This window comes from Hemiscyllium ocellatum, chromosome 36 (assembly GCF_020745735.1).
Source record: "Hemiscyllium ocellatum isolate sHemOce1 chromosome 36, sHemOce1.pat.X.cur, whole genome shotgun sequence".
Lineage (NCBI taxonomy): Eukaryota > Metazoa > Chordata > Chondrichthyes > Orectolobiformes > Hemiscylliidae > Hemiscyllium > Hemiscyllium ocellatum.
The window spans coordinates 26,963,746-26,990,883 of NC_083436.1; the positions used below are offsets into that span (position 1 = coordinate 26,963,746).

At 41.6% G+C, this 27,138-nt stretch overlaps 1 protein-coding gene across 2 annotated transcripts in view; it reads right to left on the bottom strand.

Moving 5' to 3' along the window:
• Positions 1-27,138, bottom strand: part of man2b2 (mannosidase, alpha, class 2B, member 2) — a 67,365-nt gene that overhangs the window by 12,114 nt on the left and 28,113 nt on the right. For both annotated transcript variants that reach the window (XM_060851587.1, XM_060851586.1), the window contains 9 exons: positions 25,582-25,768; positions 21,377-21,504; positions 19,954-20,243; positions 14,977-15,168; positions 12,293-12,551; positions 8,473-8,583; positions 6,923-7,112; positions 4,703-4,855; positions 2,361-2,473 (listed from right to left, as the gene is read on the bottom strand). In XM_060851587.1, coding sequence (XP_060707570.1) covers positions 2,361-2,473; positions 4,703-4,855; positions 6,923-7,112; positions 8,473-8,583; positions 12,293-12,551; positions 14,977-15,168; positions 19,954-20,243; positions 21,377-21,504; positions 25,582-25,768 — 1,623 coding nt within the window. The remainder of the gene's footprint in view (positions 1-2,360; positions 2,474-4,702; positions 4,856-6,922; positions 7,113-8,472; positions 8,584-12,292; positions 12,552-14,976; positions 15,169-19,953; positions 20,244-21,376; positions 21,505-25,581; positions 25,769-27,138) is intronic.

The window sequence follows — 27,138 nt, forward strand, 5'->3', positions numbered from 1 at the left end:
CATGGTGTGGGGGTTGGGACGTACGACATCTTATCAAAATCAGATTCAGGATCACCTCCAGAAAGAGGCAAAAAAAATACGACAGTATAGAAAGTTAAAAGGAATTAGGGAAGGAAGTAGTATACACATGCAAGTCACTGACACTGAGGAGATTAGTTTGACTCTGGTTAAACATCCTTAATGCAACAAATACAACATGAACAGATGGTCATGTGACTGATCACAGTGGGAAGAAAACAGGACAGAGTTTGCTTTATGGAAGGATAAATGAGCCTGTCTAAAGAGGAAATTTATTAGACAACTTCAAAATCAGCCAAAGCAGTTTGGAAATACCACAACAGTTCGACATCAGACAGAGTGAAGATATTGTGCACATCCAGCATGATGCAGTCGGTATACAAACTGCATGAGGCAGTCAATATTGATATGAGGGGGAAAAAATCAGAAAACAAAGCACATAGAGGAAAGGAAAAATGACAAGATCCACTGTGATCTAAAATTCAGAAAAATGGAGGACTGGGAGCAAGGAAGTTTTCTATAAGCTACTCTGATGGAAATTAATGTTTTACTAAGGTCTGAAGTGGAACAAGGGGTCCGAATGCAGCGAGAATTCTGCAGGGAGAAAAATGAACAACTACATTAGGATCAACATTTTGGCACCTATACCAGAGGGGGATGAGCAACTAAGCAGCAATAATTTGAAAGTAGAATTACTGACGTTGACATAAACTGAGTGAGAAGTCTGAAATTGCCTCTAAATGAACAAATTTTCAGATGAAGAGCACTTATCCAACAAGGCCGAGATGCAATTCCAGAGACTGCAAATGCAATTACGGTGATACACTAAAGAGTTACCAGTACAATGGAAATTTGCTACTATGATTCTCATCTCAAAAAGAACAACTACAGATTCATTTGCCTCACTTAAATTCAATGTACAATAATGGAATCATCAAAATTAAAGTTGATTATATTTGTCTAACATTCTCGAGTGTGAATGGTTAATGCGCTTACTTGAAGCTCTCTGATCCGAACTGCATTTAATTTGGACAGATGTGCACAGGTAATGAGAAAGAATGAAAGAACAAAGAAAAGAACAATGAAAAGGAAAGGGAAAGAATGAGAAAGGGAAAGAATTTCACATAAATCTTGCGTTCATACAGAGACGGCCTTTGACCAGGGACAATAAAGGACACTTGTAATTCTTTCAATACTTTTGTGAAATTTGTCAATCGTTATAAGAATGATTGAAATGGACGCTTGGGAATTTGGGGATCAATTATGAAAAGAAATAGTAAATTTCTTCCATAAGTAAATGCACTGTTCCATGTGACCTGACAGCTCCGTCGCTGAAACTGGGTAAATGGGAAAGAAGAGAGAAACTGTTTGGAGATTTACAAGTAGAGGAACTGGAGGATGATGGTGATCATCGAAAATGTGAAAAACAAGAGAGCAGGCAGAGATATAATTCCAATGGTGAAAAGAAGCAAATCTTTCACAGGAAGAGGTCAGCTTTTCTGTTTAGCAGAAATAGGAACAAGAGGTTTTGGAGGTACTGTGCAAACTACAAAAGTCTAAAACAGTAAAGCTGAACAGCTTGGCGATGCTGAAGAGCTGGTGACTTTCTCACAAGCACACCTTGTGAACTGAGGTGTATACTGGTTCGTCTATTGAAAAGGAACTCTCGAGTGCTAACCATCAGGACGTGGTGACCCGAAGGTGAAAGCGTCTGTAGAAGACCCAAACCCATTCCCCACTACTCTACATTTACACCTGATTAATGCACTCAGCTGACACATCCCTGATTACTCTGGGCAATTTAGCATGGCCAATTCACCTAATCTGCACATCTTTGGATTGTGGGAGGAAACCCATGACAGACATAGGGAGAATGTGCAAACTCCACACAGACAGTTGCTTGAGGAGGGAATCGAACCCAGGTCTCTGGTGCTGTGAGGCAGCAGTGCTAACCACTGAGCCATCATGCATGTTATGAACTGTGTAGTTGTGTGGTGTGTCACATTTTGGGTGGATATGTGATGTGAATGTTTGAGGTTGTGTCAGACACATCTTTGGTATTGACTATTGAAACTAAAACATACCTTTTATTTAAATGCTCATTTGTCTGTTAATGCTCATTGGTTCTGAATTGCATTAAAGTAAAAGTTATGTAATCTTGGTAATTTATTTTGATTTTGATTCACTGTAATCATTTTGGAGAGGATAACAATATACTCATGTCCCACAGGGTAACAACTCTGAGAACCTCCTCTTCACATACTTACTTTACACTGAGCAGGACTACTGAATCGTCTTTTTTTAGAAATTATTAACTGCTGAAAAGAGGCATTTCAACAAACCTTTAGGTTGACAGTCACAGGCTGGGACAGAACAGGATCTTCTCCCACTTCATACAAATGCATAATTCTCAGTAGGATGCGGCGGAAATCTGGCTCAGATTGTTTAGATTTACCTTGAAAAGGAGAAAAGCTGCATCAATGACCCGGAAGCAAAGATTTAAACCAAATGAACATTTGTGGTGAATTATCCTAATGCAAACCTATTCATAAGTCGGGCATTTCAGAATACATTTTATTAAACACAGTGAAAACACTTAATTAGTGCTGCCCAATTCCATTTGTCTACAATGGAAAAACAGAACAGACAAGCCAGCACTAGTGGGTCTATAAGATAACGAAAATGAGATGAGTACGAAAAAAAGCAGCATAATAATAGTCTGCCTCTTTTCATTTCTTCCTTCCACTTCCAATAAAGATAATAGTTTCTGTCCATGAAATCAAATACCAAATCAGGGGGTCAAGTTTTACCAAACATAGCCAGCAGAATCTGGATAGGTGGGGAATGCGATGAAATCCATTTCCTGTGTATCCAACTGTGACAGGAAAGCCAGCATTCTCTAACAGTCCAACATTCAGAGCACACTCAGATCTCAGGGCTCGCCATTTGGTGGTACTCGAGCCCGCCCAGTAATAGGTGAGCTGCTTATTGCTAGGTTTTGTCATGGGTCACTCACGACCCATCCTTCCCACAATGCTCCCCTTGTCCTCAGTTTCCATCTCATCAGTCCCCTCATTCAAATGATTAGCCACCTCCAACAAGATGCCATCACCAAACACTTCTTGCCTCTCCTCAGTTGTCAGCATTCCACAGAGACTGTTCCCTCTGTAACATTCCCCCCCACAATTCTGTCACTCCTAACACCCCCTCAATCCTATCTCACACCTACTCATGAAATTGCAGGAAGTGTAATACTTGCCCTTTTGCATCCTCATTGTCCAAGGCTTCAGGTGGAGGCACTGGCCTAGTAGGAATGTTATTGGACTGTTAATCAAGAGACCCAAGTACTACTCTGGTGACCGGGCTCAAATCCTGGCACAGTGGATGGTGGAATTTGAATTCAACAAAAATCTGGAATGAAGAGTCTAATGATGACCACAAATCTACTGTTGATTGTCAGGGGAAAAAAAAACCATCTGGGTGATTCATGCCCTTCAGGAAAGGCAACTGCCATCCTTATCTGGTCTGGCCTACGTGTGACTTCTGACACAGCAATATGATTGACTCAACTGCCCTTTGGGCAATTGGGGATGGGTAATAATTTCTGGCCCAGTCAACGCCTTCATCCCATGAATGAATAAGAAAAACCACACCTTCAAGGTGAAACAGTGTTTTATTGTATTTTTTTTTACAATCTAGTCTGCTATTTTTGCTGTTCAGAATGAAGTCTCCTCCACTCCGGTGGGATCAAATATAGACTGGGTGATTGCTTTGCAGACCTCCATTCTGTCTGTAAAAATGACACTGACATTTTAGTTGCTTGCCATTTGAGTAAGGCACCCTGCTGCTAACGCCAACATTTCTGTCTCAGGCCTGCCATAGTGTTCCAGTGAGGCTCAACACAACACCTCATTTTCTGCTGAGACACTTTCCAGCCTAATGGACTCAACAATGAGTTCCACAATATCAGAGCCTGAACATGATCTCCATTTTGATTACACACCCTGCCATTTCCCCTTCTCCACCCACTTGCATAGTTTTGCTCTCTACAGAGCTGACCTAATTTCTAGTACTTACACCTTCATTGTCTGAGCACCTTCACTATTTGTTCCACTTATTCCTCCTCCCCCTTTGCCGACAGAATGAAGACCATCATTTCCTGCCCCTTTCAGATTCAAAGGAGAGACAATATTTCACTCAAAACATTAACTCTGCTTCACTCTCCAAAGGTGCTGCTTGACCTGCTGAGTTTCTCCAATGCTTGCTGACTACAGTTGAAAGTTACTGTTGCCTGATTATATTAAGCACCACGTTGCCACTCACAGTGCTCCTTTCAACTTAATGGCCAAGATTAATGCTTTCAAAAAGCAACATTCAGAGTGTAGCAACTCCAGTTTGCTAATCAAACTGTTGCAATTGTTTTCACAATTGAAAACAAGTGCTTGGCGACAGCTCAAGTAGCAGACTATAGCCCCAGCCAACTGTTCCTCTGGCAGTCTGCGCAGGCATCACACTTATACAGTAAAGATTGTAAATTCACTGTGGTTAGCAAGCAGAAAGGTGAGAATTGCAGTACAGGTCTTTCACAAACACTTCTATCTAACACTTCAGGTGCTAATGTTAACTTCTGTAAACACGTCTGGCCAAGAATACATCAATACGGTAGGAATCTGTAATGGCTTACCTTTGACTATATTTTGCAAATGCATGGTGTGGTTTGAATCATATCGCCAACCAGGCAGGCAAAGTGTTAGAAGGTGGAGATTGGGTGGGAGAAAGCCAGAACTCACTGAACTGTTACTCTGTGAATTGTGCGATGGAACAAATGTCTTCTTCCCTGTGCAACATACATTGTAAATAAAAACACTGCTATCAGTATAAAATCACAGCAAGAAATACTGAACAAGGTTTTTTTTTGCTTGTCTATTGACCTTTCCCTGATAATAAATGAATTAAAAATAACCAGCACCGACTGGGAAAGCGCACAGAGAATTGGCTTCATTCATTATCCGTTAAAACTGACATGTTATTTAGATTAGATTAGATTAGATTACCTACAGTGTGGGAAACAGGCCCTTCGGCCCAACCAGTCCACACCGACCCTCTGAAGAGTGACTCACCCAGTTATATGAGTTAATGCTGGATAATGCAAATAACATTTCCAATGTTTGAAAAACTCCTAAACAGAAAAATCTGATTCGGTTATTAAAGACCAGATTTGATATCATCTGCAAATAAATATGCTCAACCATAGCTCCAATCAATCATTATGATGAGATTAAGCTTGAAAAAGTTGCCCCAATATTTACAACAAACTAAGCTAGGTATATAAATAAAACGAAAATTACAACTAGAGCTCAAAGAGACAAATAAATAAACGAAACAAAAATATGTGGTAACCGCTAATTCAGTAATTACAATTTATAGATCAAGGCTGATTTCACAGACACCTATCATCGTAAAGCCACATGTTGTGAATAATTGCTGTGTGAAGTAAAGGGCAAACAGCGGATGTTCTCAGGATTTGGCTCAGATTTAAAATACGGTGGCTCAGTGGTTAGCACTGCTGCCTCACAGCACCAGGGACCTGGGTTCAATTCCAACCTCAGGCGACTGTCTGTGTGGAGTTTGCACATTTTCCCCGTGTCTGCGTGGGTTTCCTCCGAGTGCTCTGGTTTCCTCCCACAATCCAAAGATGTGCAGGTTGGTGAATTGGCCATGCTAAACTGCCTATAGTAATCAGGGATGTGTAGGTTGGGCGCATTAGTCAGGGGTAAAATATAGAGTAATAGGATAGGGAAATGGGTCTGGGTGCGTTGCTCTTCGAAGGGTTGGTGTGGACTTGTTGGGCCGAAGGACCTGTTCATAGGAATTCTATTAAAAGAATGCTGGGCTGAAGTTAGGTTAGTGTCACAAGGCTATGCAAATGCAGGAGTCTTATGGCTGAATTTGATCATGCCTTAATGCAATACCTACGAGCAATTCTAGCATATTGTAATCAGCATGAAGGTCAATAATAGCTCTGTGAGTGGCATTTAATCCAAGGCAGAGTGGGAAATTGCATCTGGGGACCTCTCTGACCTGCACAGTATTCCACAGAAGGGTCATCTACACTGATACAGTCAACTTTTAAAGCAAGTCTCTGAGTTAATAGAGAAACATCGTGCTGTTTCCCCTGCTCTCATATTAACCCGAAGGACACGGGCTGTTACCTTTGATGGTCACAGTTTGAGTAGCTTGTCCCCACAGTTTCCTATCCCCCATGTCCCTTCTTGGCTTTTCTTATCAATTCTGGCAGCCTTCCCATTGTTGTAGGAAATGCCTGAAGCTGGCACACAGTTGGCTTGCAATCTTCTTTGGGTAAATTTTCGACCACCAATCCTTCCTGTACTAATTTACAGGGTTTACCAGTATTAAGTGAAGTGATTAGTCTTCAGCATAAGAAGCAGGTACCCGAGTAGCAAGGAGTAATTTGTTACATAATAGCAAGATAACAGGTTATAATAGCTCAAGACTGGTTAACTACTTTAATAGTAAGGAGATAATGTCTCCTACTAAGAGATAGTAACCATACCTCTGCTAGCTGGCTGCAGATTGTGGAACTAACAACAAATTAGGACAACTTTGAATCGACCAGATCCTCTCAGAGTGGGTGGAGCCATTCTGAAGCTTCCAAGTTAACCCTTTCAAGTCAATTACCTGATAGGGAGTAAATGAATTCCCTTCACCACCTCCAGCACACTGCCACAAATTACCAGGATGCACGTTCTCTATATGATCTACTTTTCAGCTGGGAAGAACAGAATACCGAAATATCACAACAACTGACTTAGCCATTGTGAGCAAAGGCCTTCAAAAAGGATTTTCAGTCTTTGACCCTGTCTATATACTCTGAGGCACATACCTGACACAGGACCATACATAATGATGGGCCTGAACTCGAGCGCCAGACCACTCTGATGTAACGATGAAGTTGTTGCCTTTGACCCCATCATCAACCAGAAAAGTGGCCGTACTACTGAGCTGTCATTCAGCGTAAGATTGTAGCCCAGATTCCATGCTTTGTTATTCCATAATCTTCGATGAAGCATCACCTACAACAGGATCACCAGGGGACAAGCAGATATTCATGATTACAAAATGAGATGAAGAAAGGTACTGATATGGACATTATTCATTAACCACTAAAACAAATGCCCACAATTAGAAATTTCAAAGTGAATATCACGTTTTATTATGAAAGGGAAACATGTTTGTGGGAGATTGTTATGCAAATAAACAACATAATAACAAAATTCAACCAAACGGCTACCTTACTTATAAATACAACTTACATAGCAAAAGATTTATACACACCGCAAATAAATCTTTTTTATTGATCATCAATGAAATGTAATGCAGATAGAGTAAAACACGCGAGGCTAGTACAACAATGGTGCTGTCAGTTTACAGAACCATCGATGAAAACCTTGCCTAGATAGTTGAACTCACATGTAGCCAATACTCTCCTGTTCTCTGTTAGCAGAGAAGTGCAAATGGACCCCGAGATGGATGGTAAAGAGGTCACAGAAACCCTATCGTGTTGAAACAGCTCATCGAGTGTCCTCTCAAAGTGCCCCCACTTCCTGCCTATTATCAATTGCCCTCTGTGATGGAGCTGCACATGCCACCTGCTGCCCCCATGATCAATTTGCTCCCTGCAGGTGGACCCTAGCTTCAGAATTCAGATGACATCTGATGTGTCAGAACAAGAGAACAAGTAACCTGCCTCCAACTGGACTGAGACCACAAAGGTAGCAGCATGTAGAATATGAGAAAGCAGGAGGAAAGCACCTTATTGCACAAAAGGGATTGAATTGAGCACTTATTGCAATGTGACAATTCCACCAATGCTCTTCATCTGAGTGAATGATGTGACGTGATGTGAACCACTATCCTTACGTCCACTACTTCGACGAGCTGCCTATGACCCCAGCCATCTTTATTCCAATTGATGGAATGAAGTCTGAACAACATTGCCAAGTGACTATTTCTCCAGAGTAAAGGACTGAGACTTCAGTTTGCCCTCAAAATCCAGGACCCAATCGAAAGGCAAAATCCTGCCACCGGCTTCAATAGCTTATTGGCTCCAGGAAAATTAAGGAGCAGGAAGACAATAAACTAGCATTAATAATGCAGAGGTGCTTTGACTGGAAGTTAATTCAGTTCCTTCGGGCATTAATGCTTCACTGTAAGAACAAATCAAAATTAAAACTAACACTAAAACAAAACCATTCTAATTCACTGCATTTTAACTGAATGACCTTTAAAAGTCAATCCTGATCATGGTAAGACTTCCTCTTTCAAGATGTTTCAACAGATATGTTTTTCATGAGGTACAGACATGATATTATCATCCCATTCACAGAAACTTTACCAAACAAATTTGCATTAAAAACTGGAAAAATTTCTCACTTCCAACTGCCCATCAGCTTGACTGGAAATGCCGTGTGCTCTCTCAGATAATATGACAAGCCTTGTGTCACTTTCTTCAATGTAAGCAGTCCTTACAAGAGGGTAGTAGTTCTGAAAAGCACAAAAAAAGTTTATTGATAATAATTCTCTTCTGACTGTGATGCCACAGAAAAAGTTGCTGATATTTGTTGTTTAAAGAACTAGGACAATCATTGCCTACTGAAAAATTAATGTATCTTGCAGTTTTAAAATAGTTCACTTCCAAACCACAAGGTTTCAAAATGCAATAATTTTCAATTTACACACTATAAATAAAACTGTTAAGTGAACAGAATATCATGTAACTTTGAATAGTAATCCCAAAGTCCATATCAGATCATCTTTACAATAGATCATCCCTTCTTGTCTCGCGTGCTCCAGTACAGAAGCACAGGATTACAGTGAAAAGTTTTTACAATGGCTGCCTCTAATGGCACCCAAGTACCTAAGTACAAAACTCTTGGATACTAAAGAGGAATAAAAGAAAAAGTAGTAGCATTGCTTACAGTGTCCAAAATAAGTTAGAAATAAGATCGTCATAACATAATTAAAAGATTGACATTATGGCAACATCCACTGCATTGGGGTGCAACAGCTTTCAGGTAATGTTTTATTCTGACCATTTGATCTGCAAGATAACAACACAGGGCTTTGAACTTTTATTGTTCAGCAAAGCTGAACGATGATTTGATTATAGAGTTATAGAGATGTACAGCATGGAAACAGACCCTTCGGTCCAACACATCCATGCCGACCAGATAACCCAACCCAATCTAGTCCCACCTGCCAGCACCCGGCCCATATCCCTCCAAACCCTTCCTGTTCATATACCCATTCAAATGCCTCTTAAATGTTACAATTGTACCAGCCTCCACCACTTCCTCTGGCAGCTCATTCCATACTCGTACAACCTCTGTGTGAAAAAGTTGCCCCTTAGGTCTCTTTTATATCTTTCCCCTCTCACCCTAAACCTATGCCCTCTAGCTCTGGACTCCCTGTCTATTTATCCTATTCATGCCCCTCATAATTTTGTAAAACTCTATAAGGTCACCCCTCAGCCTCCGACACTCCAGGGAAATCAGTCCCAGCCTCTCCCATAGCTCAAATCCTCCAACCCTGGCAACATTCTTGTGAATCTTTTCTGAACCCTTTCAAGTTTCACAACATCTTTCCGATAGGAAGGAAACCAGAATTGCATGCAATATTCCAACAGCGGCCTAACCAATGTCCTGTACTGCTGCAACATGACCTCCCAACTCCTGTACTCAATACTCTGACCAATAACAGAAATCATACCAAATGCCTTATTCACCAGCCTATCGACCTGCGACTCCACTTTCAAAAAGCTATGAACCTGCACTCCAAGGTCTCTTTGATCAGCATCAGTCCTTAGGGCCTTACCATTAAGTATATAAGTCCTGCTAAGATTTGCTTTCCCAAAATTCAGCACCTCGCATTTATCTGAATTAAACTCCATCTGCCACTTTTCAGCCTATTGACCCATCTGGTCAGGATCCTGTTGTAATCTGAAGTAACCCTCTTAGCTGTCCACTACACCTCCAATTTTGGTGTCATCTGCAAATTTACTAACTGTACCTCTTATCCAAATCATTTATGTAAATGACAAAAAGTAGATCCAGCAGCAATCCTTGTGGCACTCCACTGGCCACAGGCCTCCAGTCTGAAAAACAACCCTCCACCACCACCCGTTGTCTTCTACCTTTGAGCCAGTTCTGTATCAAAATGGCTAGTTCTCCCTGTATTCCATGAGATCTAACCTTGCTAATCAGTCTCCCATGGGGAACCTTGTTGAATGCCTTACTGAAGTCCATATAGATCACATCTACCGCTCTGCCCTCATCAATCCTCTTTGTAACTTCAATCTCAAGCTGTGAAGTTAAGCACATCTTAATGTGCATTCCTTGTTCAGTAAGAAAATAACTGAATTGCCAGAAACATTTTACTGAACACTTTTCCCTCACTCCCCCTTCACCAAATTCCCTCAAGCCCGCCCCCACTCCCCTCATCAGTTTCAACCTCTCAGTTCCTTCATCTACCAAGAAAATAGAAATAAATAGAACCAATAAGGGGAACATACACCAGAAATGTCCTCTCCCACCTCCCTCAGGCTGTCAAATCAAGTCGAAGAGAAAATTCAAAATGTTTCTTTCAGAGGTGGATGATCACAAAATGTTATGGACACATGGCTTTCCATGCAGGGATCCCAAAGTTGGTTCAGCACCCTTTTATGGGAATGTATCAGAAACTTTAAACTTTGAATTGAAAACAGAGTGTATACATTTTTTAAACAACCCATTAAATGAGATCAGGAACTTCATGCCACTACCATGTGCTCCCAAAAGTAACACAAGCAATGGTGGCTATTGCAGCATATTGCAATAAACATCATCCTCAGGGAAACATGGGTGTTTTTCAGGTACTGAGAAAACGTGTACAAAATTGCTGGTACATTGTCTACTTCCTCATTAAAATAAGATCATGAACTGAATTCATGAATAGCTGCTAAAGGTTTCCATGTAAAACAAACATGGAATGTCATACCCCTCAAGGATTGCAACACAACTATAGCGCAAAATGTAATTCTGGGGTGGCATGGTGGCTCAGTGGTTAGCATTACTCCCTCACAGTGCCAGGGAACCAGGTTCAGCCTCAGGGTGACTGTCTGGGTGGAGTTTGCACATTCTCCCCGTGTCTGCGTGGGTTTCTTCCAGGTGCTCCGGTTTCCTCCCACAGTCCAAAGGTCAGGTGAATTGACCGTGCTAAAATTGTCCATAGTGTTCAGGGATGTGTAGGGTTGGTGCATTAGTCAGGAGAAAATGTAGGGTAATGGGTCTGGGTGGGTTACACTTCCGAGGGTCAATTTGGACTAGTTGGGCCAAAGGGCCTTTTTTCCATACTGTAGGGATTCTATTCTATAGTCATCAAATAGGGCGCCATCAACACCAAGACAGCTGGTGTTTACTTGAGGAGAAAGCCAAATGTCATATGGAGTGACAGTGGTGCAATATGAGCACTGATGTACAATCATCTGAAGGGCAATATTTGGTGAGAGGGAGAATCATAAAGGGGAAATGTATAAGAAAACCAGCAACAAATAGAGAAACTATTTTATCTTCTGCACTTACCCAAACTAACAAAAATCAAAATGGGTTCTGAAATAATTTTCTACAAGCTGTAAGAATTCAGAAACTTCTTTCCCTCCCACTCTCACCCTGAACATAAGTTCAACACAACAGAAGTGAGGACTGCAGATGCTGGAGATCAGAGTTGAGAGTGGGGTACTGGAAAAGCACAGCAGGTCAGGCAGCATCTGAGGAGCAGGAGAATCGATGTTTTAGGCAAAAGCCATTAATCTGGAACGAGGCTTGTGAGCCAAGGGGACTGAGAGATAAATGGGAAGGGTGTGGGTCTGGGGGGGGGGGTAGGTTTCCTCATAACCCCACCCACTCCATCTTACGCCAGATCCAACCTTCCAACTCGGCATCGCCCTCCTGACCTGTCTATCTTCCTTCCCACCGATCCACTCCACCTTCCTCTCCAACCTATCACCTTTACCCCCACCTCCATTACCTATCGTAGTCTCAGCCACCTTGCCCCAAGCCCCACCCTCTCCCATTTATCTCTTTATCCCTGAGGCTCGCAGCCTCATTCCTGATGAAGGGCTTTTGCGCGAAACATCGATTCATCTGCTCCTCGGATATAGCCTGACCTGCTGTGCTATTCCAGTAGCCCACTCTTGACAACAGTATAGAATACCTACTCGAGCCAGAGTATTGTTGCTGTATGACTTGTACAGTCTCTTCATCATCTGGTAGCCATTATTGTCCATATAAATGGTCCTGTCCGTTTTCATATCTGTAGTCATGCTCAAAATGGCCTCCCTGTTGAGGTTCAGTGGTCCTACAATATACTCCTGCTCAATTCTATTGCATAGCATTGATGCATCATAGCCATCAAGTACACGATAGATCCTTGTGAATATTGCATATTGGTAATCTTGTTCATTAGCAGAAGTGTTGCTGTTTAAAATAAATAAAATTTCTGATGATTAACACAACGTATAATACCTTGGGCATTCCATTATGGCAATATTTAAAATTTTACAAAAATTAGTTTTGCTGAAAAGCAGGAATTTGCAAATGCTGTCTACAAAAATATATCCAGTAAAACAAGACATAAAATATGCCAATCAGTTTGGCTCATATCTAAAGAGATTATTAAGTTTTGAAGTTAGTATCAGGGATGTGATTTTAAAAAGGAAGAGAATTAATGCTCTAAAAATCTTAAACTGTTAATGAGTTTTGCCCTAGTTTTCTTTAATATAGGGTTAGAGTCAAAGACATTTAAAGTCTGTGACAGGTCTTAACTATTCTAATTCACCTAACTATTCTAATCCCATTTTCTAGCACTTGGCCCATAGTCTTGCTATTAAGAGCACATCAAAATAGCCACACTGGCTTTCTATAATAATGATGAGGCTGTTAACGTTCACTGTTATACAGTGTAAAGCTGACAAATTACAATAGACTCACACATTAAATGTGTAAATTGATAATTTGTTGTCAGATATAGCCTGTTCGTCTATAGTTCACACCATTTTGGTCCACATTGATAGAATTGGCTCAGAAATCATTATAATGGCCTGAACTTGGCCTGATTTATTCTGCAACGAGGAATGCTAAAAAGGCTCAGCCTTGTACCTTTAGAAATAAGTGAATCTTGAAGACGTGTAGAAGTGACCATAGAATCCCTACAGGGTGGAAGCAGGTAATTCAGCCATCGAGTCCACATGGACTCTCCAAAGAGCATCCCACCCAGATCCATTCCATATCCTATTCCCATAACCCTACATTTCCCATGGTTACTCCAGCACTCCCCTGGACACTATAAGCAATTTAGCATGACAAAGTCACCAAACTTGCATATCTTTGGACTGTGGGAGGAAACCAACGCTGACACGGGGAGAATGTGCAAACTCCAACTCCACACAGACAGTCATTTGAGGGTGCTAACCACTGAGCCACTGTGCCGCCCACGATAGCGATAATTATTTAATAACATTTATGTCTGAAAAATTAACTTAACAAATATTGAGTTTCAATCCTTTCGAAAAAAATTAATGTCACAGATTTTTAAATAGAAAACTAAAAACCTAAATTATTCTGGTGTCCCTTTCAACTGTCTCCTTTAATTCCAACTGTATTCATCACTCTGTGTTGCACTTCCTGTACGCAGTTGAAATGTAATATCTATTTCCTGATTTTGAAGGTGTCTGACTTGGTGATGATACTTCAATTGGTTGAAGAGCAGAGAGTTGACTTTTTTTGCTAACAGATGCCGGATCCTCTCAACTGGAATTCAGATGACTGCAGGGTCCCAATAACAAGCCCATGAAAGCCCTCTCACTGTATGTGAGAGAAACAGTGAAAGCCATTCTTATGCAACGGTGGCAGGCAACTGTTAAGCAAAGATGTGCAGGTTAGGTGAATTGGCCATGCTAAATTGCCCGTAGTGTTAGGTGGATTAGTCAGGGGTAAATATAGCGGGGTGGGTTTCTCTTTGGAGGGTCGGTGTGGACTCGTTGGGCTGAAGGGCCTGTTTCCACATTGTAGGTAATCTAATTTAATCTAATCAAAACTTAGCTTTGCCACTCAATCATCTTTAGAGAAGAGAAGGACAAAGGTTTAGTTTTGTATTTTTTTGTGATTTTTTTTTCCAGCTGCTTAACATAGCTTCTCACTGACATAGAATATTTCCTGGTGTGTATCTAATGACTGGAGTGAAATGAACATCCCTAGCATTTCACAATGTCCGAATATTGTGAGCTCTAGGAATGCAGAATCCAAGCTAATACTTTTGTGTAGTACTGAGGGAATATTGGCATGGTGGCACAGTGGTTAGCACTGCTGCCTCACAGCGCCAGGGACCTGGGTTCAATTCCCGCCTCAGGCGACTGACTGTGTGGAGTTTGCACGTTCTCCCCGTGTCTGCGTGGGTTTCCTCTGGGTGCTCCGGTTTCCTCCCACAGTCCAAAGATGTGCGGGTCAGGTGAATTGGCCATGCTAAATTGCCCGTAGTGTTAGCTAAGGGGTATATGTAGGGGTATGGGTGGGTTGCGCTTGCGGCGGGTCGGTGTGGACTTGTTGGGCCGAAGGGCCTGTTTCCATACTGTAAGTAATCTAATCTAATCTAATTGTTTCATTGGAAATACTCTCTGATCAGACTTTCAACTCGGGCCAGTCTAGCTTCTCTGGCATGTATAAGAGATCACATTTTATGATAGTTCAAGAGCAACAGAAGAGTCTGCTTGGTATCCTGTTTACCACTTTACCCTTCAGCACACCATACTGAAAAAAGTTTATATACAAAGTTTTCTCTTACAACCATTTCCATTTTAATGAGAAATCAGCAAATAAAGTGCTTAACAAATTCTACGTATATTACCTGTAGAAGTACTGTCTGATTTCAGTTACTAGTTTTCCTGTGACTATTTCCATTCCAATTGACTGTGACACCAGCACGGGCAAACCTTTTGGTGTGAATATGTAATTATCAGAGATTGGGCCCTGTTTAACATCTCCATTAGCAAAGTACTCCAAGAACTCCTGCCTTATCTTGACAGTCTTCTGGGAGGATCTGTCAATTACAACAAAGAGGAACTATTGTTACGACAACCGAAAGATCCACAAGGATTTTCTGATACCTAATGGTTCTTTCCTCAAGTTTTCCAATCATCTGTTTCACAAGAGTGAGGCACGAAGTTAGAAGATTGATATTAACTCATACTGAACATTGACAGTCAAAGACATACTTGAACATGTTCATATGGGTTTCTCAATGGAGAATCAAACCATACTCAATGCAGATTCTGTACAGTCAGAAGAAATCATTGTAGCAGTTTTAGTTTTAATTTTTCCCAAACAAGCAAGTGACAAAAGGCTATTTGTTGTAAAAGAGAATTCACCCCAAGTCAGGAATGGAAAAGGATGTATGAATGCATTATTGAGGCTAAGACCGCTGTGCATTCTTGATTGGGTTGGTTAAGACAAGGAGGAGTTGAATCTATACGTCAGGAAATCACTTGCTTCTGACTTGACCTGTGGTGTCAGTCAGGCCAGCAGTAAAAAGCATGGAAAATGTGAAGAAGATTTGTCCCAGGCAGACTCTGAAGGACAGTCACATTAAAAGGAGTTCAAATCTCCTGAGATAACTGACATTAAACAAAGGAACAAAAAATCTATTGGATAATGAGTCACAATTTTTGCTTAGATATGCACTTCATTCTAAAAATGCATCATAGAAAGAGGTTTTATATAATGCAGGTGCTGCTGTGTTACAAATGTTATCCCCTATACAAAATATAATATAAGCCATAACTATTAATTTAACCTGGGGCAGTGTTTGTAGACCAATAAGACGGTGTTATTTTCTGGGTCTCTAGATTGTGTAGAAGCAAAAATGGCCTTTGCAATGATATGTGTTTCTTGTCAGATGTGGGAGTTTAATGAGAGTTTAAGGGTTACTGCAGATTATTTCTGCCATAAATGTTGTTGGTTGCGAATCTTATCAGATCGAATGGGTCAGTTGGAGAGACAGAATGAGAAATTTGCAACAACAGTATGTGATGGATGGCAGTTATAGGAGGGGGGGAAAGTCTCAGATACAGACACATAGATGGGTTAACTCCAGGAAAGGTATGAGACATAGGCAGCTGGTGCAGGAGTCTTTTGTGGCTATCCCCATTTCAAACAGGTATGCTGTTTTGGCAAATAAAGTGGAGAGGGGAGGAATGGATTCTCAGGGCAGCGTAGCACGAACAGCCAAGTTTCTGGCATTGAGACTGTCTCTAATGCAACGAGGGGTACGTCGGCTTCCAAGAGATCAATTGTGTTAGGGGATTCTGTAGTCAGAGGTATAGACAGACGTTTCTGTGGCCAGCAGCAAAAAATCAAAATGGTGTGTTGCTTCCTTGATGCCAGGATCAAGGATGTCTCAGAGAGGGTGCAGAATGTTCTCACGGGGGAGAGGGGCCAGCAGGACATCATTGTCCACGTTGGAACCAACAACATAGGAAGGGAAAAGATTGAGAGTCTGAAGGGAGATTACAGGGAGTTAGGCAGGAATTTTAAAAAGGAGGTCCTCGAGAGTAGTAATATCTGGATTACTCCCTGTGCTACGAGCTAGTGAGGGCAGGAATAGGAAGATAGAGCAGATGAATGCATGGCTGAGGAGCTGGTGTATGGGAGAAGGATTCAGATTTTTGGATCATTGGAACCTCTTCTGGTGTAGAAGTGACCTGTACAAGAAGGACGGACTGCACCTAAATTGGAAGGGGATTACTATACTGGCAGGGAAATTAGCTAGAACTGCTTGGGAGGATTTAAACTAGTAAGGAGTGGGGGTGTGGGACCCAGGGAGATAGTGAGGAAAGAGATCAATCTGAGACTGGTACAGCTGAGAACAGAAGCGAGTCAAACAGTCAGGGCAGGCAGGGACAAGGTAGGGCTAATAAATTAAACTGCATTTATTTCAATGCCAGGGGCCTAACAGGGAAGGCAGATGAACTCAGTGCATGGTTAGGAACATGGGACTGGGATATCATAACAATTACAGAAACATGGGCAGGACTGGCAGCTTAATGTTCCAGGATACAAATGCTACAGGAAGGCTACAAAGGGAGGCAAGAGAGGAGGGGGAGTGGCATTTTTGATAAGGGATAGCATTACAGCTGTACTGAGAGAGGATATTCCTAGAAATACATCCAGGGAAGTTATTTGGGTGGAACTGAGAAATAAGAAATGGATGATCACCTTATTGGGATTGTATTATAGATCCCCAAATAGTCAGAGGGAAATTGAAAAAACAAATTTGGAAGGAGATCTCAACTATCTGTAAGAATAATAGGGTAGTTATGGTAGGGGATTTTAACTTTCCAAACATAGACTGGGACTGCCATAGTGTTAAGGGTTTAGATGGAGAAGAATTTGTTAAGTGTGTATAAGACAATTTTCTGATTCACTATGTGGATATAACTACTCTTGGGAAATAAGGCAGGGCAGGTGACTGAGGTGTCAGTGGGGGAGCACTTTGGGGCCAGCGACCATAATTCTATTAGATTTAAAATAGTGATGGAAAAGGATAGACCAGATCTAAAAGTTGGAAGTTCTAAATTGGAGACAGACCAATTTTGATGGTATGGGTTGGAACTTTTGAAAGCTGATTGGGGGCAGATGTGTGCAGGTAAAGGGATGGCTGGAAAATGGGAAGCCTTCAGAAATGAGATAATGAGAATCCAGAGAAAGTATATTCCTGTTAAGGTGAAAGGGAAGGCTGGTAGGTATAGGGAATGCTGCATGACTAAAGAAATTGAGGGTTTGGTTAAGAAAAAGGAAGCATGTATAAGGTATAAGCAGGACAGATCAAGTGAATCCTTAGAAGAGTATAAAGCCAGTAGGAGTATACTTAAGAGAGAAATCAGGAGGGCAAAAAGGGGACATGAGATAGCTTTGGCAAACAGAATTAAGTAGAATCCAAAGGGTTTTTACAAATACGATATGGACAAAAGGGTAACCAGGGAGAAAAGCAGCAAGGCGGCCTTTGCGTGGAGCTGCAAAAAATGGGGGAGATACTAAACGAGTATTTTCCATCAGTATTTACTGTGGAAAAGGATATGGAAGATATAAACTGTAGGAAAATAGATGGTGGCACCTTGCAAAATGTCTAAAATACAGAGGAGGAAGTGCTGGATGTCTTGAAACACATAAAGGTGGATAAATCCCCAGGACCTGATCAGGTGTAACCTAGAACTCTGTGGGAAGCTAAAGAAGTGGTTGCTGGGCCTCTTGCTGAGATATCTGTATCATCGATAGTCACAGGTGAGGTGCCAGAAGAATAGAGGTTGGCAAACGTGGTGCCACTGTTTAAGAAGGGCGGTAAAGACAAGCCAGGGAACCATTGACCGGTGAGCCTGACGTCAGTGGTGGGAAAGTTGTTGGAGGGAATCCCGAGGGACAGGATGTAGATGTATTTGGAAAGGCAAGGACTGATTGGGGTTAGTCAACATGGCTTTGTGTGTGGGAAACCATGTCTCATTTGAGGTTTGTGGGCGGCACGGTGGCAGTGGTTAGCACTGTTGCCTCACATAACCCAGAGACCCAGGTTCAATTCCCGCCTCAGGCGACTGTCTGGGTGGAGTTTGTACATTCTCCCCATGTCTGAGTGGGTTTCCTCTGGGTGCTCCGGTTTCCTCCCACAGTCCAAAGATGTGCAGGTCAGGTGAATTGGCCATGCTAAATTGCCCGTAGTGTTAGGTGAAGGAGTAAATGTAGGGGTATGGGTGGGTTTCGCTTCGGCAGGTCGGTGTGGACTTGTTGGGCCCCAGGGCCTGTTTCCACACTGTAAGTAATCTAAAAAAAACAAACTTGATTGAGTTTTTTGAGGAAGTAACAAAGAGGACTGATGAAGTGAGAGTGGTGGACATGATTTATAGGGACTTCAGTAAGGCGTTCAGTGCTGGGTCCACTACTTTTCATCATTTATATAAATGATTTAGATGTGATGTCCTGGGGAGTGTTGCTGAACAAAGAGACCTTAGAGCGCAGGTTCATAGCTCCTTGAAAGTGGAGTTGCAGGTAAATAGGATAGTGAAGGCATTTGGTATGCTTTCCTTTATTGGTCAGATTATTGAGTACAGGAGTTGGGAGGTCATGTTGCGGCTGTACAGGACATTGGTTAGGCTACTGTTGGAATATTGCGTGTAATTCTAGTCTCCTTCCTATCGGAAAGATGTTGTGAAACATGAAAGGGTTCAGAAAAGATTTACAAGGATGTTGCCAGGGTTGGAGGATTTGAGCTATAGGGAGAGGCTGAACAAGCTGGGGCTGTTTTCCCTGGAGCGTCAGAGGCTGAGGGGTGACCTTATAGAGGTTCACAAAATTATGAGGGGCCTGGATAGAATAAATAGACAAAGTCTTTTCCCTGGGGTCGGGGAGTCCAGAACGAGAGAGCATTGGTTTCGGGTGAGAGGCATTTGGATGGATATATGGATAGGAAGGGTTTGGAGGGATATGGGCCGGGTGCTGGCAGGTGGGAATAGATTGGTTTGGGATATCTGGTTGGCATGGACAGGTTGGACCGAAGGGTCTGTTTTCATGCTGTACATCTCTATAACTCGAAATGACTGAAAAAAAACAGAAGCATTGCCTTAATCAATGAGGTGAGAGAAGGCAACTGTCTCGAACATGTTAACTGCTTTGAATATTGAACCATTTTAAAAAGAAGCCTTTCAAAAAGAAGTTCCATTACTAAATCAGATTCTGAATATGTTGCTTTGCAAAAAACTTACCGGAATTTAAATGAAGCAAGCTAGAGCTTTTATTCTTAAACTTGGTTCACACGGGAGCTATTTACCAGAATTCTTACCTGTCAGTGATGCTGTACAGTAAATTCGTGTCTTCATTCAGCATCAGTACATAGCAGTCATTCATCAATGAACGTAGTCTACGGCCCGGATGTTTTGATTTGCTCACTGACTTTCTGTCAAACGTAAACACTCTCCCTCTGAAGGAAGTAGGATTTTTTGAGCACAGGCCATCTGGTTCCTTGGTGCAAGCCAACTTTTCATGTTTCACCAGGTATCTCCGGTAGCTGAGTGCATTTAGCCTTACGAGAACATACAGGTCAAAAGTGTTGTGAGAAACTGATTTCTGGATCTGCAGAAGAAAATGAAAATTAACACTATTTTAATTAAGATTGAATTTAGGAATGTTAGTTTTAATTGGGCTGAGCTAGAACTGCTCAATGATTTACCCTAAGGTTTTGTTTCAAAATAGAACTGAAAGATGTATCTGCCGTGGGGTTTTACTTCTTGTGATTTATCTCCGATTCAGGCAACTTGATTTGACCACCTCTGTTTCAGAGACTGCAAGTGCATAGCATATTCTGAGGATAGATCTAAATTCCCTACAGCCAGCTTAAAAGACAAACCGGTAGGACTTACGTTTCTGATTTGCCCTTTCCACATATTCAGCTCAGCTCACATCTGACTTGGACTGAATCAGAATTCGAGCACGTGATCATTTTGGGGCTTGAGATGGAGCTTAGTGAGTGTTGTGGATAACGGTAGCACAGACTGTTGGGAACATGAACCCTCAATATTCTTTCAATAATGCCCACAAAGCATCAACAAGATCACAGGAGAAAGCGATGCGTCCTGAGTGTTCTTGGGGGTGTGCCAAGGATTAGGCTCTGTGTTAAGGATGGCAGCGTGGTCATGGGGATGCTGATTAAGTCCATGAACACGGGACTGGGAAAGAATCCCTTTCTCCTCCTGGATCAACCTTCAAATAAATCACATTTTTGTTTCAATCTTGATTTCCCTGAATGTCAGGACGAGCCAAATTTACAGAAGCGAGCTTCAATTAGGTATTCAGCCTCTAACTTCAAAAGGGACAGAGTCAAAGTCCTGCCTTAGTTGTGGGTGACAGACATTTCATTTGTCCTTAACTAATATCACAGAGGAGTGTGCTCACAAGTTAGGTTCCCCATCTTGGCTCCGTAATATGCCGAGGAGCACCTGAAATAGACTGATCAACTACTAGTTCATTGAGATCGCAAACACAGTCGGCTCCGACTTCTTGCTACTGTCTTCCTCATTCCACGTCTGGGAAAATGGTTTGAAATCAGGACAGAGGAGGCAAACCAATCAGCTGCTTGGCTTAGCGTACCAGCCTGCCTCCTTCAGGCCTAAATATTTAGCCCACCAGGATCTGTGCAGTCCTTTAATTCTATATCGTGCATTCATTTGTCAATATTTTCACCAAAAGAAATACATCAAGTCAAATACCTGTGATGGCACAGTGTTTCCTGCATCATCATAAACACTGACTTCTGAATAAGCCACAGAAACGTTGATGATTGTGGTGATGTTCCATCCAAGAGGGTTGTAGACGGTAATCTGCAAAACGCCGCCCTCTGTTAAAAGAGGAACAAAATGAACACAGTCTGATACTGAACACAAGTGTGAGCATGCATGTTTGCATAAGTTCTGAGCAGATTTACAAAATGATCAAATGAACCAAAAGAAAATTGTAGCGTTATCATGATCATGTCCATGATAGGACTATTCCCCAATGAAAACTACAGAATTAACTTAAATTATGACATGAAAGTTGCAGTACATTGAAAGTAATCCTAAACCGACTGGAGCGAAAGCATAGCATTTTGATAGATTCTCAAATGCATGGTCCCAGAGTAAAACCGAGTAGAACAGCTTTGCTGTGTTAATAAGATGGTTGAGAATTGCAAAGCATTTTTTAAAAACTTCTTTTATTTTTTAATTGCAAAGCGGATACAGGGGTATCTGATTTGTGAACACCCAACTTGCAAACACTGAAAAGAACTGCGGATGCTGCAAATCAGAAACAAACACAGAAATTGTTGGAAAAGCTCAGCAGGCCTGGCAGCATCTGTGAAGAGAAAGCAGCGTTAACGTCTCAGATCTAGTGAACCTTTCTCAAGATTGATGGTAGCCAGGAAAATATCAGATTTTATGCAGAAGATAGGGTGGGAGAGGGGAGAAATAAATGATAGGTGATTGGGCCCAAAGAGAGAAGAACAGTTGGACAGACAAAGGAGTGAATCACAATCTGGCTGGGAGGGTGAATCCCATTGTTAGCCACTAACAGTCTCCCATTAACAGTGTTGTGGAAAGATCACCAAATACTCTTGAGAATTACCAGAATACACAGAAAATCTTCATGAAGTTAAAATTTTATTTGCAAATCAAAGCTGTGAAAATCAGAAAATAGTTTCCCAACTGCCCCCAATTCTTGGGGCCACTGTCGATACTTTTCTAGTTCTCGTGCTTATCTGGTGTCATTAGCAGAACCAATCATACTAACTTGCTTTGTACTTCTAATCACCTTCTGTCACATGGGTCTGCTGCTTTACACTTAACTTATCACAGTACACCACCATTGTTTTTAGCATTAACTCATCTATCACGTGATTTGACAAGCCTATCATAGTGTGCTCCCATTATCCTCAGCATGAGCTTATCTATTACTTACCTGTGACATGATCCAATGCATGCATTACTCCATTAACTATATAACTGTCAAATTAACTTCCATACATTCCATAACAGCTACTCACCCTCCTAACCAGATCATTATCCACTCCTTTGTGTGTCCAACTGTTCTCCTCACTCTTTGGGCTATATCCCAATCACCTATGGTTCACTTCTCCCCTCCCCCACCCTATCTTCTGCATAAAAAACAACATTTTCCTAGCAACCATCAGTTCTGAGGAAGGGTCACTGGACCCAAAACGTTAACTCTGATGTTTCTTCACAATGTGGAGCTTTTCCAGCAATTTCTGTATTTGTTGCAAACACTTGTACTTCTGAACACGATTTCATACAGGGGTGTAATTTTAAAGACACAACACACAAATATTTCCTGTACTTATGAATGCTGCTTTACATTGTCCTACATTGTGTTCCAACTTACATACATATCAATTGTCAACAGAAACTGCAATGGAATCTTTTCGCAATCTGGGGACTGCCTGTGATCTTAAAAGAAGAAAGTGAGGACTGCAGATGCTGGAGATCAGAGCTGAAAATGTGTTGTTGGAAAAGTGCAGCAGGTCAGGCAGCATCCAAGGAACAGGAGAATTGACGTTTCGGGCATGAGCCCTTCTTAAGGAATGAGGAGAGTGTGCCAAGCAGGCTAAGATAATTTCTCCAGTTTCCTCACTTCCCCTCCCCCCACTTTGTCTCAGTCCCAACCCTCGAACTCAGCACCACCTTCCTAACCTGCAATCTTCTTCCTGACCCCTCTGCCCCACCCCCACTCCGGCCTATCACCCTCACCTTAAACTCTTTCCACCTATCGCATTTCCAACGCCCCTCCCCCAAGTCCCTCCTCCCTTCATTTTATCTTAGCCTGCTGGACACACTTTCCTCATTCCTGAAGAAGGGCTCATGCCCGAAACATCGATTCTCCTGCTCCTTGGATGCTGCCTGAACTGCTGCACTTTTCCAGCAACACATTTTCAGCTCTTTAAAAGAAGGACTGCTATGGAAGAACTGTGGATTTGTATTCAATGACTGTCTGGCAAAATTGTCAGGATGCTTCAGACAGGAAGAGATTTAATAAGAACAGATAACGAGGTGGGAGTCTAACTAACTCTCCACTTTTGGCAGGAAGTCACCTCCTGCAGAAATGTCTTTTCTATCCTCCAGGAATACACAAGGGCTAAAAGGCCAGTTTCAGTTTTAATTCCACCTTAGTGGGACTGAACATTTCACAGACAGTATACTCTTCTGGGTTCGGACTTAGCATGCTGTGAAGGTCACAGTCAAAGAATTATCCCTTAATACCTCTGGACTGCAGGTAAAGCAAGGAAGGATTTATTTTACTCAGAGTGTTGCAAACTAGCTTTTTTTTAAAAAAAGACATCACGAAAAAGGAACTTCTGTCAGAATTCAAAACCAAAATTGTCAAAAACTGACCTTTCCACTCTCAATTTCAAAGCTGTTGGTGACATTCAGTGCAACATTTAACTATTTGCTCTTCAGGAACCAGAGGCTGATCAGATACTTGTGTTTTCAAACTTTTAACTTTCTGGATGCACTTCTTAATTCTAATGTGTGCCTATGTGTGATTTTTAAAAATTGCCATCAACTAGTTTTATTGCTTTCAGATAATTATATCCCATTGCAATGGATCATTTTAAAAGTGGGACACCATGGAGTGAGGAGTATAACAGCTCCCTTTCATCAAGACTTCAAAGTTTAGAAGTACTGCCCACATTATTAATGGATAAAAACACAAGCATCTCTGTTTTGTTTTAACAGCTGATACAATGCGATTAAACTTTTATTTTAAGCTTATGCTTGCACATGCACTCACAAACAATTCTTTAGCATTTCAAATTCATTTTAACCAATGTTACATCTGTTGATTATTTTTCATCAATTGACTTCATCAAATCACCATTGAGTCCCTTCAGTTCTTTTAAAGAAAATAATTTGATAAGGCAGCAAGTTGCAGACTTATTGGTTCATAGATTCACACAGCACAGAAAAGGTCCTTCAGCTCATCAAGTCTGCACTGACATAACTACCATAAAAATGCACTAATTCCAATTTCCTGCACTGTCACATATCCTTTTTCATTGCAGTTTTATTAGCTAGAGCTATTTTATTGAGGTGAGTGATTTGACCAGGATTCACAATAATGTTACAGCATTGCTTCAAGATTCAGACATGGAGATGCATCCAAATGGAATTTCTGTGAATCAATTTTGTGATTTTAAAATCTTACCCACAACTGCTTGAGTAGAAACTATAGGGACAGCAACCTGGCTTTTGAAAGGTCAAAATCCACATGAAGAGGCAGATTTGTTTGTAATGACTTTTATGCAGGTTTTAATCACTAGTCATTACAATTTCAGTTAGTTATGGTATTAATGCAGATGATCAAGCCCAAGCTGACAACAATCATTGCGTTCCAGCCACTGGCTCACTTCTCATCAGTCCTGTTAGAACTTCAAACTGGAGATCAAACTGCACTTCACTTTATAACCTGGAGTCTGTGTTTTAGTAGAAACCTGTCAATGGGGCAGGGAATTGTCAACACAAGCATGCAAAAGCGAAGAGTGGTGGTGAAGAGACTCTTAATTTGGAAGAGAGGGAACACATAATACCTCAAACACCATTTAAAAGGCAATAAAATTAGGCTAAAACCAAAAATCTGCAAACGAATGATGAATCTATTGAAACCCTGCACCCTGCCATGAAACAGAAAAAAAGAAATCACTGCAAAGTTTGTCTCAACCTTCACTATTTTCCAACGGCCGAGCTGGTGACGAAATTACTTTACATGTTGGCAAAAACAATTTTTGCCTTACTGTGTATTTGAATTGAAGATAATAACTGCATTTCTTGTCAACGACTTGGCCTGCCTGCACTGTCCAGTTAACATGAAACTGTTTGTAATATTCAAGAAGACTTCAGAACTTATTTAAGAAATTGTTCAGCACCTGTATTTCTGGTGTCCTGAGTATGGGGAAGTGGAAAGTCCAATTTATCCTTTGGAGTGTTCTGGGTTTCTTGAAATATAGCAGCCATCACTAATTTCACAGCCCAAATCCCTTGAAATAGGTGAGCCATGTACATATCTCTCACTTTTGGAGATTCTGTCCCAGTTACAGCATCGTGATGTTGTACCTAACACATAAATTTCCATGAAGATTAAACAGACCGTGCAGACCAAAGTTACATTTGCTTTTTAAAGAAACACAATTTGAAATTAACAATTTCATGATAAAACCCGAAACGATAACTCTGATTTCTCTCCACAGATGATGCCAGGCCTGCTGAGTTTTCCCAGCTATATCTGCTTTTATTTCATGACATTAATTATTTTAATGGACCACATGTTTCCATTCAGCAGGGTACTGTGTCTCTTGTCAAGGCAAACAATTATGATGTCTTGAGGCATTATATCCCCACATGCAAATTCTGGGCGATGTGCAAAGCTAAATTTAAAAGTACCTCAATCTTTCTTAGTTACTGCATGGGGTTAGTTACAAGTAAGCCATTGTCTCTATCATAAAGGTTAAGGAGATGAGGAAGAATTTCTTCACTCAGAGAGTTGTGAACCTGAGAAACTCTCTTCCACAAGGGCCAGTTCATTAGATATACTCAAGATGGAGTGGACGTGGTCATAGAGGTGTACAGCATGGAAACAGACCCTTCGGTCCAACCGATCCATGCCGACCAAATATCCCAACCCAATTTAGTCCCACCTGCCAGCACCCGGCCCATATCCCTCCCAACCGTTCTTATTCATACACCCATCCAGATGCCTCTTAAATGTTGCAATTGAACCAGCCTCTACCACTTCCTCTGGCAGCTCATTCCATAAACATACCACTGTCTGAATGAAAAAGTTGCCCCTTGGGTCTCTTTTATATCTTTCCCCTCTCACCTTAAACCTATGCCCTCTAGTTCAGGACTCCCCAACCCGAGAGAAAAGACTTTGCCTATTTGCCTTATCCATGACCCTCATAATTTTGTAAACTTCTATAAGGTCACCCCTCAGCCTCCGTCGCTCCAGGGAAGACAGCCCCAACCTGTTCAGCCCCTCCCTGTAGCTCAAATCCTCCAACCCTGGCAACATCCTTGTAAATCTTTTCTGAACCCTTTCAAGTTTCACAACATCCTTCCGATAGGAAGGAAACCAGCCATCTGCCACTTACCAGCCCATTCGCCCATCTGGTCCAGATCCTGTTGTAATCTGAGGTAACCCTCTTCGCTGTCCACTACACCTCCAATTTTGGTGTCATCTGCAAACTTACTAACTGTACCTCGAATGCTCGCATGCAAATCATTTATGTAAATGACAAAAAGTAGAGGACCCAGCACCGATCCTTGTGGCACTCTACTGGTCACAGGTCTCCAGTCTGAAAAACAACCCTCCACCACCACCCTCTGTCTTCTACCTTTGAGCCAGTTCTGTATCCAAATGGCTAGTTCTCCCTGTATTCCATGAGATCTAACCTTGCTAATCAGTCTCCCATGGGGAACCTTGTTGA